We start from the raw sequence: 19,861 nt of genomic DNA, 5'->3' as shown, positions 1-19,861 counted from the left end.
TCAAAGTCATCAGTCACTTTTATGGGCTTCTCTTAATGTTTTGTCTCTTCAGCTGCTTTTTGCAGTTGGAACAGGAGAGCAAAATATGGTAATTAGCAAATTTGCTAATTTTCAGTCACAGAATACAAACATCTTTTTGTCAGCTGCTTGCCAGCTTAACAGGATCCTTTCTGCTACATAGACCACAAAAGTGATGATGAAGAAGGGGCTGAGTCAACACCATCCATTCAGAGCAGCAAGTGCCAAGGTCCTTCAGATCCAGACTGCAGCCCGGATCCACTCCAGGAAAAGGATATCTGTATTTTTCATATCACTCAGAAGTGTACCTTTACATATTCACAGCAATAATTCCTTTTGGACCCACTGAGTTTAAATATTAACTAATATCAGTTTGTGAGCTTATAAAAGGTTGTCTGGTGTTCATTCAGAAATGAAAGAGAAAATGTTCTTTTTGTGTGCTCTTTGAATTCAGGGTAAATCCTGGATGTGCCTGCAGAGGGATCTGGAAAAGTTTTCCCATCTGACTTCTGGATAATTTAAAATGCCCTCACTTTTGTGACTCTCTGTAACAGCAGTCCCTCACAAAATAGTGACTATTCCACAAAACTCTACATTCATTCAGAGGTCTCAGTATTTTTAGGGTATTCCTATTTAAGTCAATAACATTTAATTGCTCAGACCAAAAAAAAAGCAAGTATAAAAAAGTGTTTCTCACCATTTTCCTGATGGGAAAACTCAATTCCATCAACAGTACAGCGTCGGAACACCATTTTGTTTTCTGTGAGTGTCCCAGTTTTGTCTGAGAAGATATACTGGATTTGTCCAAGGTCTTCAGTAATAGTGAGGGCACGGCACTGGATGGGCAAATCTGCTTCTTCATCATACAGGTCAATGTCATTGTGAATTAAGAAGACTTGGCCCAGTTTGACCAACTCAATTGACACATAAAGAGATACGGGGATTAAAATCTGAAAGAGAATTGAAATTCTTAGTGAGGGGTGAGATAAATTTCACTGCTTTTTACTGGCAATGTCCTGGCACAGATATACTAATGATTTCCAAAGAAATGGATCTTCCTGTAGAGAAGATTCTTTCAATAGAGACATATTGTAGAACTGATGAATAATTCAGGGTGAAAAGAAATCCGGGGAACAAAAGCAATGGAGAAGCAGGGATAAGTGGCCAACTTAAGACTAAACTCCTAGTGTAATAAATTCAGAAGTGGGTCTTTCAGAGGATGCCCTTACAAAGCACATTTTCTGGACATAGGATCATGCTTGCTCTTACCCTTCTGAAACTCTGAAAGCATGGACTAGCACAGACTAACTCTTAGTGCAAAAAGTTTCACAAACCATTACTTTGCAAGCAACAAGCTTCCTTGCCCTGAAATAATAATGAACTCCCAAGATGCACAAATACTCTGTTTCAGTAATGAAGAATAATCCCCCAAGGAATCTCTGAGCAGCTCTGAAAGTTGTATTCAGATTTTTTCCATATTAAAGAAATTGTGTCCATTTAAATCTCAGCTCTGGCATCAAGAAATTGGAAAAGTAAATGAAACTTTTTCCTCACTCAATAAAATATTCTTTCCCAATTAGGCTTAATTACACTCAGGTATACAAATATCCTACTTCTAATTTAGCTTCTTTCCTAGACCAAATGAACATACCTAGTTATTATTCCCCACTGGCAAATTGGCAATTTTTGTTTCACAGTTTTTCTAAGATGTTAAGTGGCCTTCTTATTTTGGAATTCTGGATATAGGCAGAAAAAAAAAAAAAAAAAAAAGCTGACTTTTGGATGTAAATATCTTCTTTATTGCATCTGCTAGATATTCTGAATTAAAGATATTATCTGTGTGATTCCTATCTATATCCTTGTGGGGTGTCAATAGCAAGAAAAAAAATCTGCAGTTAGAAATAAAAAAAAAAAAAGATAAAAGAAGAATTATTTCACACTTGGATGATTTGAAACACTCCTAGCAGTATTTTCAAATAGGATTAAGAGGGCACTGCACAGCTATTAGTTGATATTAATTGCTCATTAGTGATTATACTCAGTTTTGAGTAGCTTCTTCCTTGGAGGTAACAGAGATGTTTTTGTCTTTTACCTGCAACAGGATTATCATTGTCAGGAACATGTAGAAACCAGCAAGAACTGGAGACACAAAAGTGCCATTGCTATCTGGGACATCATAAGGTGGATGCTCTGAAAAGTTTCCTGTCCAAATGCCATGCCCTGGGAATGAGATACAAGACTGAAATCAGCTGAGCAGTGAAATGAGTGACAAAGCTTCTGAAATGTGCAGACACGAGCTGCTCTGCTAATAAAACAGAGAGAGCATTTCCAAAATAATGCTGAAAATCTTTAGGAGAATGCAAAGCACCTGCAGAGATCTGTAGCACATGCACAGTATTGATATGCTAGTGAGAAATAAGTATTCAGGGATATTTTCATTCACCTCTGCTTCATCAGGTGTTTCCCATGGCTCTTAGCTCTGCACAGATCTTTCCTCATTCTGCATTTCCCTGCTGGAAGGCTCTATCACCCATCCATAAAAATCCTCAGTGCTGAAGACTCTCTTTCCTCTCACAGAAATAAACCTTAGAACCTTTGTATATAGGCAAACTAAAGTATTTCTTATTCTCCCTGACCATTCTGGATTTCAATCTATCTTTGTTAAGAGTTGACAAATCTCCTAAATTCAGTCTGGGCAGCTCATCTTTACATTCCTTCAATTAAATCATATCTCAAACTCCTTCTCCCTCCATGTTTTAAATGCCAGTAGATATCATTGCACTGCTACAACAAAGCCTCTGTTCCAGAGCTTGACAACATCCCATCACAATAGTTTTACCACTTTCCATACTGTCCTTATTGAAATAAACTTTTGTCAAGGAGTTTACTAAATTTACAGCACCAGAAGCTCCCCACTGAGATAAGGCAAACAACTTGGTTTCCCTCATTGCGTTATTTGTCCAGATGCCAAACCCCTCTATCAGTCCACTTCACAGCTCAAATAAAACTTCCATTAGCACCAGTTAACCAGGCAGTTATTTTGCAGCATCTGCCTACTAAAATGATGCCAAAAATATTCAAATTATTTCAGCAATGGTCTTTGGCTGCTTCAGACCACAGTCACATCAGAACAAGAACTCTGCTCTACAAGCCACTTCGTACCCCAATTTATCACTGTGTGCAAGAGCAGTCCTGATAACTGATCCACCAGTGATGCTTTTCCTAGAACCCTACATTCAGACAAGGCTGCAAAGCAAGAACTCATGGCAGAGCCTCTGGACATTTTGGATGGATGAAAGCTAATGGAGCTTTTTACATGTTTCACTTAGACTATGAATCTTATTTTTTAAGCTGAGCAGATAAATTATTTTTAAATGCTGATTTTTTCATCTGAGATTTCTTTTAATCTTAAATTGAAGAACCTTATTACTCAGGAGCCCCTACACACCAGACAAGGCAAGCCTCTAAATCCACATGACAGCAGCCAGGGAGCAAGGGAAATAAAATCTCTCTCTCACACAGAGCTCAGTTGTGAAACTGAAATCCCCTTTCGGTGCCAAAAAGGCCCGCTGCAACATGAAGCAGTAATACTAAAGAAGTGATCAAGTCAGTTCAATTGTTCATCTGTTTTGGATGGTCCTTACTTCCCGTGGTATTACACTTGATGACTGACTGGAGTGTCACATCACATACCTCCAGGGCAGGCTCAGGAAAACCTGATTTGACTGTTGCTTAATCAGAGCAGTAGCACTAAGCAAGTTCTCACTGAAACAAAATCCATTAAAAGAAAAAGGGGCTCTTGGGAGCCCCTGTTATCTCTTTAAAGCATGGCCCCATTCAAAAGTTGGTAGACGTAAAATTTGGTCCTTTGGTCCAGATGATGAGATCCTGTTCTGGCCTGCCTGGGACGGATTGCAATCGGAGCTGGAAGGCAAGCAGGTGAAATGATTTCACATGCAGTGAAATGATCTTTGTGAGAGTTCCAATCCAGTAAACTCCAGTCAGTTAACAAACACCAGTCGCTAAATTGACATGTGCTCACCTGCAAGGATGCCAGAAAAATGCAGGCTATTCCAATGTAATCAATTATTCCTTTTCACAGCCTGATGTAAAAGGGCTTTTGAGAAGGAAGGAAGCCGTGGAGGATGTAAACTGAATGAATTAGTTATGAGCAGCTCATGGGTTCTAAACTGAGTGTATCTGTTTAAGATAACTCCCAAACATATTAGAGGAATACACTGAAAAGCAAAATCATTTTACTTTTGCTCCTATGCACCAGGAACAAACACCCCCTCAGGAAGCACTCAGAAAGGAAGGAAGATCTCAGCTGACAATTATCGATTCCTACAATGCAGTCACAGGGTGGCTTTCTCTAGTTTTACATGTGTTATACCATGGTGGGGATGAATCCTGTCTGAAACATTTATAGCCACGTTTTCTTCATCTGAATTGCTCAGATTTGCCATTTTAACTCACTTATTGGAAAGACCAAGGAGCATAAAGACCACAAGAGCATTCAGCTGGAGATCTCACTCGTGTTTATAACATCAATTTTAATCACCATTTAGGAAAAAGCTTTTTGTCAGTGCTTCATACCTACAGCTCCAACAAGGCACATCACAAACAGGAATCCCACACATAAGAAAATATCCATATTCATCCGCTGCTCTATCCTGCTGCGCTTGTAACGAGGACCTCTGTTATTTAGCATGGCCTTTGTTTCATGACCTTCAAAACACAAATGAATATTTTCAAGTTTATGTAATACTTTGTATTTTGGCTTGTTTTTTTAAAAAGTATTCTCTCCCCAAATGAAAGGGGAGATGAAAGTGAAAGGATGACTAATGTTGACATTCAGAACTTTTCTTGTCTGTCTTTCTATTTGACTGACTACATCAGAGTTTAAATCATGAAGTTTACCAAACACCTCCATTATATCATGTTTCAGCTGTCACATACATTTTTCTGTCCCAATGACAGCAGATTTAGTAGGATCATAAGGTTTATATAAATTATCAAAAGCCAAATATCCATGGGAAGAAAAAGAAAATGAACAATAGTATTATAGTTTTACATTTTATGAACAAATTGTTTAGATGCTATACAGGTTCCTGAAACCTACATTTGAATATTTTTCAGCAGCAATTCAAAAGCCACTAGATACATTTTGTATATTAAATAAAATTCAACAAGTCAATGAAAAACAATAATATTTAGCCTTTCACTATTTGGTTGTAAAGTGCTGACAAAACAGTTGGATGAGAAATAAAAAAACCCCAATCCTTAAACTTAGTGAGTTAGAATTGAGCTGCTATCCTACTAATGAAAAAAGAGGAGTGCTGCAAGAAGTCAAGAGGCAGAAATTACTTTTTCAATTCTATTAATGTTATCTAAACTGTGGCTCCACAACAGGGATATCTGGACACCATCTGTTGTTGTATCGTTTATGTTTATTTCGACAGTCCTTTTCCCTGAAAATACAGCCCCTTCAGACTTGCATTTAGTTTTCATTTGTATGTGCATGATGTGTGTGACAAGGACTGTTTTCCAAGCTGCCTTTTAGCTTTCTCTAGGGAAGTGATTTAACCCAAACCCTGGAAGTTAGGTGCAGTTCAATCACACCTGCTGGATTCATTCCAGGTGTATATCAGCGGTTATTAATTAAGAAGAGAGCTAGAGAGAAAATTACTCTCCAGCCTTATGTTCAGGACATTCACTCAAGAGCTGCAGCTCCTGGCTTAATATTCCAATGAATACCTAATTATTTACACAACTTGGAGCTGTGTCAGAGGGACCAGTTTATACCACCAGTGCTCCTGCCTTTCCAGCTCACACATAGGTACAAACCCTCTTGTTGCACTGGGGCAGGAACTGAGTGTACAGCTTGTGGAGCAGGAGATGTGTGTTCACTCCCATACAGGCAGAGCTGGGAACAAGCCCTGAGCCTTTGGTGAACAAAGTCTCTTAACCATGAGCTACACTGAAGGGGAGGCACTGCTGCTTGCATTTCTGTTCCTCCAGCAGCTCTGTGAATCTTATTCCTCACTTTCTTTCATGTCAGGTGTAATGGAATGGTTTGTATTGAAATCAAAACAAGCCAAAGCCCTCGAATCCCTCCCAGAAAACTCTCAAGGAAGCATTGATGAAGTTATTTCAGGAAGAAATTGTGATGAACTTCTTTCCAATTATCAGCTCTACCATTCCTTTCGATTTCAGGTAATCATCAGGAAAAGGACACTTCTATATGAGAGTTTTCACCTTGTAAGGAACATAAAATCAGAAATATGAGGATTAATCTGCTTTGTTCTCCTCTAATCCTCAGTGTTTCCAATGCTGTGAAACACAGCACCTCACCTACCACTCCATTGGTACCTTCTCTCTCTATTTCTAGATGCTGATGGGCTCATCTAAAACTTCTTTCTGGTACTTTAGTATATGAAAAGCATATAATTCTTACTGCTGTCCCAATCACAAGGAGAAAACTACATTGACTGTCGCTCTGTAATGAGGTTTTTTGTGTTTTAGTGCTATTGCTTTGTGTAGAACAGTTTGGGTAGCCATGAAGAGTATAAGTGTCCTCGGGTCAGATGAGAACTGCACAGCCCAAGCAATTGCTCTAAGTGATGCCTCTACTCCTCACAAAGGCTTCCATTAGAGATAAAGTTTGAGGAGTAATAGAGTCATAAAAATGGAAAGTGTGCCATCTTATTATGTGACTGATCTTGATTGTTCAGAAAAGGTCACAGATGATGATTAAAAGCCAGAGTATAATCAATGTCAAAGAACCCTAGAAATGAAGCTGATACTGACTGCAGCCAGTCTAGTTTTAGGAAAAAAAATTAAACTTTTATGCTGACATTAACAATAAGAACTCAGTTGGAAATTGATTTGAAGACCTACTCATATGAAAACGACCATGTCTTGGGAATAACTTTAAAATTCCAACCTTTGCTACTGGTAGCTTAAGCAACATAAACAGAGATCCACATTAGGGTCTGTGCTGGTGGTCAAGGGGACATACTGGGAAATCTGAGCTAAACAGAAGAAAATTAGGAACTGCAACAGCAGAAGGGAAGATAGATTATTCCAATTATATCGGGATTGGTCTCTGCTGAGTTTTTATACAGTAGCTACTCTGAAAAAAGAAGATTGCTGAGTTTGGCTCTGGCTCTCCTCTGGCTCTCCCTTGTATGTGGTGAAAGACCTCCAAAGGCAAAGCTGCCTGGGGAACATTTGGGAGCCACAGACATTCAGAGCCCAGTGGTGTCATAGTGAAAAAGACAATCTGTTGACAGGTAAATTGTTCCGGGCTGTGGAGATCAATCTGAGCTAAATGACTCTTGTAAAGGTGTGACTTCCCTTTTATCTTAGGTGACTCTCCTCTGAACCCCTTGCTGCTGATCAGACATAAAACATTTCATATAACTTTACTGGAAAGATAATAATAGTTCATGGGATTAATTGTTGTGTTTGAACTGACTTTTATTTAATCTACAAAGAAGAGGATAGCTGATACACTCTGTCTGATGCAGAAGAGGGCACAGCTGGCAAAGCCAATGATAAATCATGTTTACTGAGTAAAAGCAGTGGTAACACTCCAAAGGCAAAAGATGGTGAGAAACAGATGAACTGACCCACTGCTGAACCTGGCACTGCTGCATTTGATCTGGACACCAACACAGTCTTTCTTTATCCATGTGTCTCCTGCATGAAGTTCATGGTTGCACAGACACACTATGTCTATGTCAGCACAAACCTGTGCTGCTGCTGCCTTTTCTGCCACCTCCAGCTGCTGCCTCACTGGCTCCTGTGTGCTGGCACTGGCACAGACTGACTGGATGAATGAAATTCACAGATGACTTTTTTTTTTTTCCTAATTAGATCTTCAGCTGCTCCAAGTTTTACCCTGAGGACCAGTGAGACGTCCCTTAGGGCAGCTGTGTAGATTTTATGACAGATGGAATTAGTAGTATAGCCAGAGCTGAGGGTAAAATACACCTGAGCAATTTTTTACTTGTCTGGATATTTTTACAGGATATTTGACATGCACAAGGATCCTGTCACTTGCCAAAGACCCAGAGCAAGACTTACTGGCTTTGGAGATGGATGAATAATACCTCCACTTTAAAAAAATTATATACTTTTTCTGTGTACTACCAGTTTTTAAAGCAAAATGTCAAATTATATTGCAATATAAAACTATACTTATTTACAGGGAAATTCTCAGTTTACCTAAATAAAAAGTACATCTTACCTGCATATACAACAATTCCTATTGCGGCCTCAGTATTTCTGATTGTACATCCACGAAGCAAGAGGTTTTCAATGTTGAAACCTACCTGTTCATGGTTTGGCTGCTCCCTAGAAGAAATATAATCAAATAGAGCAATTAATTTTTCTGTTCTAATGTGTTAAATAAATTTTTTGTGTGCATGTCTGTTTCAAGCTGAAATCAAGTAATTTTGTAGGCCTTATTTTGCTTTTATTTTCCTCAGTTTCAAGGAAGACTCCAGCAAAAAGTTACAGAGAAATCCAAGTCTTTGAAAGACTACTTGCACAATGTGAGTCGTGATGCCAATACAAAGCAGGTTTGGCTTTCACTTGGAACCTTATCTGGCAGATTCAATATCTTATGAAAGAAAACAAGAGTCATTTTGGAGCTTCTTACAGACAAATTCTTTTTAGAAAGATGAGCAGAAGCTCAGGCAAATACATCTACAGCCTGCAAGAGCCTCTGTTACTATGTCAGCCACCAAAGGCCTTTGTGAATCCCAGTTCACTCGAGCAGCCTTCAGGCTGAGGAGCTCCTCCTCATTCTCATCCTGGGTAGAAGATTTCCATCCTGGCTCAAGATGGCCCATCACATACCAGATCCTTCTGCTTGCAGAGCAAACTGGGGACCACCATAAGGTTGGTGCTCCATCAGGCAGGTAATTTGTTACTTGCCTCTGAAAATTAATGACACCCCTACCCACCCCTACCCCTACCCACAGCTTTTATTTTACACTGGTAGGTTTTTCCTGAGATCTTTACCACAGCTAAGAGCTTCTATTTCAGGCACTTTGTCTTGTTTTGTAATGTAAAGGTCAGAATGGGAAAAGACATTTTTTTCCTAGAATAATAATTTCTCTCTACTTTCTATTTGATATTTTGCATTTCATTTACCAGTAAATAGTCTCATCTCTCAAATGAAAGGCAAGGCTAGGTGTTATATCAGAGCTAAGTACAGTCCTATGTCTAACTGCAACTGCACATGATTACATAACAAACTGGACAAGGGAAAAGGTGTAGATGCCAACAACCTACAGCCAGTGGAATTGTAAAAACATAATGCCAGAAATCTGTTTCTTGGAATCTAAATTCAGCCTTGGGGAACTCATTTAATAGAAACCTTCTTGCATCCCCTTGAACAGAATTTTCTGTGATCAGGCATGTCAGATGAATGTCACTAAGTTATTTCTTATCATTTTTAACAGAGAGTATTCCTGCTACTTTATAGCAAGGCAATAGAGCCTCAATAATTTATTAAGAGTTCTTGGAGAAAACGGTAGCTTGCTCCAAGTAATTTGTGTTTACAAAATAACTCAAATCTCAGCAGACCAAAGACAGAAACTCCACTAACTCTTAGCAAGTAATTTTCCCCAGCAAATTCTTTCTTCTGTCCCTGAAGAGGGGAGAGGAAGGCAGCTAATTGCATGTTCTATCAAGTGAGATAATAGGCATTTACCAAAGAGATTTCTGTAACAGACTTTCAGTTGAGAGTTGAATATTTTGAAGCCTGTCCCACGTCCTAAGGGTGTGTATTTGTGTGGGTTTTCTTGTGACATGTCTCCTACATTTCTATACTCTCAGTGCTCTTTGCTAATTGGAGGGATTGCTTCAATTTGGATCATACCCAGTGGTCCTTGAAGCCAACGACCATAGCCAGCAGTCAATACTAACTTGACCTCTTTTTCCCTTGTAAGATATTGCAGCAGAGGAGAAATGGCATTGCTGTTGGAGGCACTGTTCTTACAGGGCACAACCTCAAAACCCAATCAGATACTGTCAGTGTTGATGGGAGAGAAGAGAATGGTTTACCTCGTCAGAGAGCCAGCCTTCTGCACCTCCTCCAGGTGCAACACTCACTGCTCCTTGCAGAGCCATTAACTCCTAGTTTAGCTCCTGGCAAGCTTAGCAAAGCTGGGGCATGGATGAGGATTCATGCAGTTAAAATAGAATAATGGGGCATGCATGTGGTCTGGGGCAGCAGGTATTTTGGACAATTCTCTGCTGTGCTGTGGGAATAAGGACAAACTGCTCTGAAGAGGGCCTTGGGAAAGGCTGCTCTGTGCTGGAGGGTAAGAGAATTTTAAGACATGATCCATGACATAGAAATTTGCCTTATAATTCATAAATGGGGTTAAATCTGCTGAATTTGATGTTATGCCTATGCTGGAATTATTTAATGAAGAAAGAAAAAAGAAACCTATTACATTTTTATACTAGTCTAGTGCATTGGTTCAATAGCATATTCCTCCAAGAGGAATATCAAAGGATATATCCAAAATGTGTTTGTGGATAACAAGTACTTACATATAACCTTTAAATTTATTGAGATCATTGTTTGGCATTTCACAGATGATGGTGTTTTGGAAAAATTCTGGTTCAAACACAGTATCCTACAAGAAAAAATACATATATTCCTTTTTTTACTATATGCATACTATATATAAGTACAAAAAAGTAGAGAATATGATAAAAAATTAAGGAGGAAATATAAAAGCTTTTGGAATATAAGGGCATTTTGCATAGCTTCTGACTCATCTGGCTGAGTATTTTTAGAATGTCTGTCTGTTAAGAGAGAATTTTCACCTCTGCTAAATCTTGTTCAACTCCATGAACCCAACAGGAAAATCAGTTCATATTTGCTTTTGCTAGAAATATTTGTACAACAGGAAAACAGGAAGATACAAATGTCACCTGGAATGTTCATTGATAAAAAAACCCCAAACTATTAGGCTTCTAGATAGACAGGGGTACAGAAGAATGTTTCTTGTCTCAAATTTTGTCGCTTTTGATGACAAGAATTTTATGTTTGAAAATTCAAGTTAGAAAATGTCATAAAAGGAAAAAAAATTATAATCCTTTCTTTCAGTCTTTTACAAAGAATTGTATTCAATATTCCTGAGCATATCACTGAATCACAGAATGGTTTGGATTGCAGTGGACCTTAAAGATCATCTTGCCCATGCTGCCCCATGGGCAGGGACACCTTCCACTAGACCAGGTTGATTCAGAGCCCAATTTAACCTGGCCTTGGACACTTCCAGGGATAGGGCACCCAAATCTTCTCTGGACGACCTGTGCCAGGGCTTCACCCCCCTCACAGAGAAGAATTGCTCCCTAACATCTCATTTAAACCTACTCTCTGTCAGTTTGGAGCCATTCCCCTTTGTCCTGTCCTTCTCTGTTCTTGCAAATAGCCTCTCTCCACCTTTCTTGCATCCTGAACTGAAGAACTAACCCGAGTTCATATGTGTTTCCTCTCTGTTTAAAGAGTCGCTTTATAGACGGAATTACATCTGAGAGGGTTTTATGCTGTTCATAAATCACATAAGCAAAGCTCAAAGAACAAGGAAGAAGTTGGCACACTACAACCTGCACTGTTTACACAAACACACCACTCTACAGGTGGTTTTGTCAGCTCTGACCTTCCTGAGCACTGCCTGCCACCATGGCCAGAATCGCATTTCACCCTGTTAACGTAACAGGAGTTCTTAAGCACAGACATTTGTAGGCATACAGTTTATCTCAATAACAACTCAAAGTCTAAAGAAAATCACTATGAATGGGCAGTCTGGGGCATAATTTAGCATGTAGGTATTTTCTGATATAACGGGAGACTTCCTCACATTATGAGCAACTGAGGCAAAAGTTTGCATTTTGTGTAATGCTAGAGCACCCTGTTCTCCTCTAAAAGGAAAAATAGATAGATAACCTAACACATAAATTAGAACTATATGACAAAAATGAAACATTAAAAAAAATGTGAAGTAGCCAGTTTACTGTTTTTTTGCCAAATCTCTACATATTAAATTTTCCAGTGTTTCTCAGGAAGGAAACCTCTCCCTAATTGTTACTGGAAAAGGCCTATGCCATGTGCTATGGCATCCACAATATGAGAAAATCTTTAATTGTCTTTGCAAAGTGATTTGCATTTGAACATAACACTGGAGCTAACAGGAGTGCAGCAGCTGATCTCAGCTGGCCATGGATATGGTGAGCTTTTAGTTAGTGTCTGGTTGCTCCCTGGCAGCTGTGTCCCACACACCAGTAACCCCAAAAGATCTTTCTAGTGGCACTGGTACTAATGGATAAATAAATTAATTATTTCCTAGCATTATCTATGAGGTTTTATTTCCTGTCTGCTGGAGTGATTCCAATGGAACAAAGTTTTCCTCCTCTCATGCTACCACTCCTTAAACTTGTTCTGGGTTAAAACTTGTTCTGGCAGTTTGAAAAACTGCCCTGTTGTGTTTTTCAAGGTACTTGAAAATGTAGCAATTCTCCCTAAATCATGTTTTTTAGTTTACTTCAGGTTTGTCCAATCACGAGCCAAGTGAATATAGCAGTAAAGTGTTAAAAGGAAACAATACTATCTATGAAAAGGAAATGGTGATTTTGAGAATTGAAACTGAATAACAAACTGATGTCAAACATAACTTTTATTTTAAATTTTAATTTAGTTTGAGCTCCTATTAAAGTGCTCAATATACTCCTACACTGAATTCCGTTCTTTAAATTTTTTCCCACCCAGTGTGCCTTAGAGGAGCTCCCACTAGAGCCACCACACCTCCACCTGCCTGAGACGTGAGCTGGGTGTGTCAGCCACAGCGGGGACACAGAATCCATAAGGAAACCCACAGATGCTTTGGCAGGGGACCATGAGCTTTCTTCCAATTGCCATGCAGGAAGAAATCCCTCAGTGCAATGGCTTTGCAGTGGCACAGTGGCTGTAGCTGGAGACAAAAGTGCCCAGGGGCTGTGTTTTCAGACTCACCTGGCTGCTGAAGCCCATCACCACCCGGCGCTGTTTGAGGTTGGTCTCCCCATCGAGGTTGGCAGTCTCCAGGTGGCAGATCCCCTTCTGGTCAGAGGAGTAGAGCAGCAGGATGTCTGCTGGGATGATCTCGTTACACTGCAGCTGCACAAAGTCCCCCACTCTGACATCTTTCCAGCACTTCTCCACGTAAGCATGTTCCTCCCTGTTGCATTAAAAGCATTTCATGGGTGATGAGTGACTTTAGGAAGGCAGGACTGCTGGGTCGTGGGGCTCCAAAAAGAGAAAACAGGGGATGGGGCCCACTGACTTTTTTTTAAAGGACACAGCACAGAAGCTAGAAATCAGTGATTCAAACACTTCCACAGCAGCACTCCACCATATGTCACATTCAAACTAAACCTTTAGATGGAATAAAAAATTTACAGCAGTTCTCTTTCATTCTAGCACTAGTCCTATAATCTGCACAGCAAAATATAGAAGGCAGTACAGACTAACAAGGTATTTTCGAGTGTCTTTTGAAGGAATTTGGTTTTTTGTCTGTGACTGTTTCCTAGATACTGTCCAACATCGGCATATAGGTCCTGAAAGAAGCAAATTGATACCTCAGTTTCAGGCATATTGATACTTGCTTCAGGTCTTTCCAGTTTGTAACTCTCAAGAGGTAGTTACAAATCTTGAGCTTAGTGCACAGAAAAAACTTCAAAAAGTAGAAGAGCTGACAAATGATCCCTTAGTATTAAGAAAAAAAAAATACAAGAGCCCAATTTTAATAGAAAAGTTAAAGTGAGAAACAAAGAGCTTCTAAATTAATAATAATAATAAAGTAAACCAAAAGAATCCTATGGGGTTCAAGGAAAAGAAATTACTATTTCATCAACAAACTAAGTTCAGCAAATAGCCCACTTTTTTTGACATTGCATTTTTAGTAATTAGTCCTTCAACTACTCTTAATCATCTAAGCAGACCAGAAACTACTCAAAAAGCTTTAAAATAAGTTAATGAGAAAAATGCACTGCAACAATGGCTTGCTTCCTCTAACTCCTTGAGAGGAAATTATTTTTTCAGTATGAATAACTGAATCACCTTGCTTTTTGAGAGGGAAAATGCTCATGATACTTTACCAGACAGACAATGAAAGTCCTTTTGTAATGACTCAGAGTCTCAATTTTTGGTTAAGTTTTTAATCATCCTCATCTATTGCATGGAGAATACTATCTTTCATTGAAGTGTTTGTATCATGAGAAGGGGAGCAGTGATAGAAGAGATCAAGTGTTTTGCTACAGTTCAAAGCACACATCCAAGCACTGCTTCACAGGCCAAGGGCTCCTCCTGATAACCTACTTTCCTAGCTTTCTGCAGAGCAGAGCCAGCCACAGTGCTGCCAGGCAAACCCTCACACTTGGCTTGTGCCCTTATCTGCAAAACAGCATCAACTCACAATTACCTGTACAGGTTATGCAAGAAGTTAAATTCTGCCCATTTCCCAGTAATACTCACTTTTTAGTAAAAAAAAAAAGGAACCCCCCAACTTAATTATTTGAATCCCTTTACTGCTGCTTTTGAGGCACTTACTAAATGATGGGAGTAGTAGCAATATTGTTTTCATCTTACATTCATTTTTTCTTTCCTGAATTTTTCATTCTTATTTATTCTGACTCTTCTTACCTGCATGTCCTTTTTATTTTCCACAACAACAGATATAAAAGACCACACAGAAGAACAGAGGTTTGTTGTAAGTTAATTAGATGTTCCTATGCATTTAAAAAAAATCTAGCTAAATTTCTATTTGAAAAGTATTTTAGCAAATGTATGCTGAGTGTTTAATGCTCTACAAAGCAGATACTAAGTTATTATAACAAATCAACTATGTAAGTAGCAATCCTTTCCATACCAAACATCTTCTGAATAGAGTTTCTTAATTTGTTTGTTTAAAACATGAAAGAAAAGAGTACAAAATCAGTTTAGAGGAAGTAGATGTCTTGTATTGCCATCCTAGACATTTGGATGCCATTTACAGTTTGCATATGATGTTTGCTGCGGCTTCTGCAGGGCAGTCCTTCCTCTCTGTACGTCATGTCTTGCACAATTCAAAAGTTTACAGAGCATATTTTGGATTTTGCCCACTCATAAAATGCTATAGACGGGGCTTGTCCAGCTGGCTGTGTTCCACATCAGCTGAAAGAAACCAGACTAGCCCAAATAATCCACAGAAATCACACATTTGTAATAATTTTTCAATAACTCCCAATGAAATCTACATTACACATAAAGCTTCAGGGTTCAACCCAATCACTAATTACAGAGGAGATGGTGAGTCAGAAAAGCCAAATGACCTCTTTCAGATCAGGGGAAAAGCCTTACTTAGGGACTTTAGTAAGGGATTACAGGGACTACAGTTGAGGGATTGCTACAGTCCCAAACCTGCATTCAGGTGAACTGCCACTCTATCCCAACAAATTCAGAGAATACACATTTTCTGCTCCTGAAAAAAACTCTTCATCTGCATCCATAAGATTAAATTTTTTTTTTATAGTAAAAAGATTTTCTATGACTTTGTAGGGAATTGCCAGAGGATGAAAGGAAGAAAAGAACTTCACAATGGAACTGGTGCACCCCACGGCAGCACTGTCCTAGTTGTCTAACAAGATTTTTCAGATGAAGCAGTTTCCTTTAGCAATTCCTGTAACTGGGAACACTGCCCATTTTCTGCTCAGTGATTAAAGTTAATAGCACAAGCTCTGGTTGCTAAATAAACAGAGGAGCATAATAAACCCAGAATGGTCTGACGGGAAACATGTAAAAAGGGCAAATATATTGAACCAATAAAATAAACGAGATGTGGTGATTTTCAATAGGTGAGAATCTGGATACTGGGTTCTTATAGCATGGGGTATCAGGGCTGTGGAACACTGAAGACAAGATATAAAAGTTTCTCAGTCCCTTCTCTCTTCAACCAGGCAATTTATCAAAAAACACATTCAAAAACTGTTCCCTTGCTAATAGATGTCATGATGATGCCCATCAGAGGATACTGCCAATGAAAAGAGGCCTTGAACAGTCAAAATGATGTCTGCCAGAACTGTAATTGAACTCATCAAATCTGAACAGAAGGCCAGAACTAAACAGATTTTATGAAGTCATTTCTGGGGAAAAAAAAAAGGCATCATAAAAACATCCTGCTGCAGCTGGAGATTACGGGGGAACTTGAATAAATTATTGACTTTGTGTCAACAATTTGATTTCACTTTCTTGGATTCAATAATGATAAATTTCAAACAAAAACTGGATTAAAATGCATGGTGAATGGAGGGAAATAAAAATTATTGTTCTGCTATACAGAAGAGAATAAATAAAATTAATTTTTCACATGCACTCCACAACATGTGTGTCTCCTTGATTGTCTTAGAAAAAGATCTTCAGAAGTCTTTGTCATCTAGCAACATTTTATCAGACAATTAGTCCAGTGGGTCTTGTTCCCTAGAATTACTGCAAGCTTCATCTCAGGATCCTTTGCAGTTCAAAATAAAGATATTGTTTGCCCTGCATTACACCATCCCCACACTGTCACCAGGTCATGGCACTAGAAAAATATATCAGTGTCATTAATACAGAAACCTACATATTGGTATTTTGTTATATGTAAATTTGCTGGAATGCTATATTTGAGAATGGCCTCTTTCAAGCACCACCTATTTTACAGAAAACACCTGTTTTATAGAAAACACCAATATTCTGGGGTCCTAGTTCTACATGGGCAACAGGTTGAATCACACAGCTGCTTACCTTTCACAGTCTATTTTTTTTGCAACTAAATCTTCTCAGTTTTATGCTAGCAAAGATTATATCAGCCTTTATATGCAAACCCCTCGCAAAATATTTTCAAAGATCACTTCATGTCCATGACCTCACCATTGGGAGCTACTGCCACAAAGCAAGAAAACTGACAACAAAGGAGCAGATTTGGGAGTCAAGGAAGGCAAGAACTAGATCAGACAGGAACTAGATCAGACAGGAACTGATTCTGAGCAGTGTCCATAGGTCAGAGTACAGCACAGTTGGCTGATAATGTTCTTGGGCTGCAGATACTGCCTGAGCATGGCAAGGTGCCATGGTGTGCGTGTGGGTTTGTCACTGCTCCTGCCACGACCCCATCCCACAGCAGGAAGGGTTTTTTGTGTCAGCACATCAGCCCAGCATTGAGCAGTGGCCAGTCTGTACCCAGCCCCAGCCTTCCCCCACTGCACCAAACTCTCAGGATGTGAACACTATGTTTAGACAGTAAAAGATTCTTCTAAAAATAGCTGGAATGAAATCTTTCTAAAGTCTAATAAAGTACATACAGTTATATCACACTGGCATTCCAAATTCCTCGATACTAATAACAGATCCTATCTTATGTGCTGCCCATAGCATCATAACAAGTAACTTAGTTTCTCAATGATACAAGCCTATGCTCAACTTCTGTAACCAATTGAAGCTTACATAAACTTTAAGTAAATACCAGAACTTTATAAATGTATTATTTGTTCATATAAATGGTTTTGGATTTCTTTTAACTCACCTTTGAAGAAATAAAATAAAATGTAAACAAATGTTACTTAGACTTTACTAGGTTAATTTTGTAAATTTTAGATTATTGTATTTAAGAAAATGTTGGGGTTTTTTTCACTGCCTTGCCCGAAATACTATTGTTAGAATTCTTCCTGGTACCAGCTGGAAGGAGCAGATAATTCCAAGGTCACTCAGTTAATGTCTCCTAATGATTAGCATTATTTTCTAGGGACTCTCATTAACTGGTGAAGTTTCTGGAAAGCACAGCCTACATCAGCTTTATTGATAGTCATATCCTTATATGACCATGTAGCTATTGAGGTCACATTGTAGAAACTTGCCACTCCAGGTTTTAATGTTATTTTAAAAGTTTGGACAGTTAGGATGAATCTTCATGCCATGAAACCATGATTCTGCAGGTCTCTGAGCCAAAGCCAGATTCTTATTTATTTGGTCTTAATGTTTAGTCATTAGCTCCTGCTGCTGTCAGCTAAGCCATTGCACCTTTTCTGTGAAGCAGCTTTAAATGCCTTGGCAGGTAATAGATCTTGAAGAAAGCTCTGATAAAGCAATACACAAACCAGTGGTAGCTTTAGTAATGTGTTTAATGGATTTTCCTCCGCAGAGACCAAGGATCCTCACTGTAGTGATACACCCTGACTGACAACTACTAGTTCACTGCTTCTTTCAAGTTAATGCTGCCTGGATCTGCTGAGACTTGGTTTGCATTTAGTCAGTTCAGCACGTCCCATAACTCTTCACAATGCAATCATCATATCCCACATAAGGTGTTTCAATTTCTTAATGATTTTGGTACCACTGGTCTCAAGCAGTGTCATGGTGACATAGCACATCTGAGTGTACTGTTGGTTAAAGACTTTTCTCAGCTCACTGGGAGGCTGAAGAATGTCTCAAGCAGAAGGCACTGTTTGTACCTTCAGTCAAACTCACTGCTTATTCAGGTATCCACAGCTAAACTTGGCACAAAATTTCCATAGTACATGAAATAGAGACAAAAACTATGGGGCTGACAGAGCAGGGAATGCCCATTGCCAGAGAACAATACACTCATGTTTGATGTTGGGCAGGGGGATAGTAGCTTGCAGCTAACCTGAGTACATGCTTTGTGGCCGTCACAGGAATGAACCTGTTCAGGAGGTCTTCAGCATCCAACTGATGACATTCTTGCACTGTTCAGGGAAGGTACCACTGAGGTGTAGAAGCCTTGATATTGCTATGCCCAAGAAAGCTGATTGCAATTTTGCCTTGTGGTGAGGTTTGGAGTGGGATACAGGCTTTAGACCTTTTCTTTTTGCATATAAAATGAGGCCACTAAAGCCTCTAGCAGGCTCCTAGTCTTTAAAGTTATGATTTGTCAGGAAAAAAAGCAAAACACCGTAAGGCAGAAAGAAAAGGCTTTTTAACAAGTGAAAACTCAGTGCAGCTGATCAACACTTTAATTTAAAAGTGTTGGCAAGAAATCTTTCTGCTCACTGTGCCCTTGGCAGAATTGGATTTTCCTCTCATCCTGCTTTCTACTGTACAAACTTTCAGGTTCACCTTGGGTTGAATGACTTGCATATGATATTTCCGAGTCCAGAGAAAAATTGTTTTTCTTTACACTCTGAGATTTGATAGTAAGTCAATTCCTGTCTTCAAGTATGTCCCTCACCCTTTTCTCTGCTTTCTTCCAGATTGTCCCACACCTCTTGGTCACTGCATCCCTGGCCAGTCCCAGGCACTATCCCAGACAGGGACATCCATGGGAGGTACAATCTCTCCTCTGTTCAGAAATCCAGCTGAACAGAGCATATGAAGGAGGTTCAAACAGAAGGGCAGCCTTTGTCTTTGCTGCCCAGCTTCTCACAGAAAACATGAAATACCCTGTATGTATGGACACCTGCAGGCAAGCAAATCTCCATTGCTATCAGAAAGAAAATTGCAGCACAGAATGACAATACTTGAATCGACTTAAAAATTTTAATTCTCTTTCAAAACAGTGGGTCCAGATTAAGCCACTTTCACTTTTCCAGCTGTTGGCAGTTCTGATTTCATGCAACACAGATATGAGCACTTTGGTTTTTTTCCTTTTTTCATACCTCTGCTCTAGGGTTAACACAGAGTTAGTGCTGATGCAAAAATCTTTAAATGTTCTAAAACCCTACACTAAGCAGACAAACAGTCAGAGTCAGAATGAAGGCCACCCTAATTTTTTGTACCGCAGACATCAGTGGACTTAGAGAGGAG

General features: G+C 39.2%; 1 protein-coding gene across 1 annotated transcript in view; it reads right to left on the bottom strand.

Annotated features, from left to right (window-relative positions):
• The window catches only part of ATP10B (ATPase phospholipid transporting 10B (putative)), a 46,053-nt gene that overhangs the window by 21,504 nt on the left and 4,688 nt on the right, over positions 1 to 19,861 (bottom strand). The window contains exons 2-7 of the mRNA XM_066328966.1: positions 13,061 to 13,265; positions 10,594 to 10,679; positions 8,273 to 8,379; positions 4,615 to 4,746; positions 2,111 to 2,238; positions 716 to 968 (exon numbers count right to left, since the gene is read on the bottom strand). Coding sequence (XP_066185063.1) covers positions 716 to 968; positions 2,111 to 2,238; positions 4,615 to 4,746; positions 8,273 to 8,379; positions 10,594 to 10,679; positions 13,061 to 13,265 — 911 coding nt within the window. The remainder of the gene's footprint in view (positions 1 to 715; positions 969 to 2,110; positions 2,239 to 4,614; positions 4,747 to 8,272; positions 8,380 to 10,593; positions 10,680 to 13,060; positions 13,266 to 19,861) is intronic.

Source organism: Sylvia atricapilla, chromosome 14, assembly GCF_009819655.1.
Source record: "Sylvia atricapilla isolate bSylAtr1 chromosome 14, bSylAtr1.pri, whole genome shotgun sequence".
NCBI lineage: Eukaryota > Metazoa > Chordata > Aves > Passeriformes > Sylviidae > Sylvia > Sylvia atricapilla.
The sequence above is the reverse complement of the archived record's forward strand: the minus strand, read 5'-3'. Positions and strand labels throughout refer to the sequence as shown.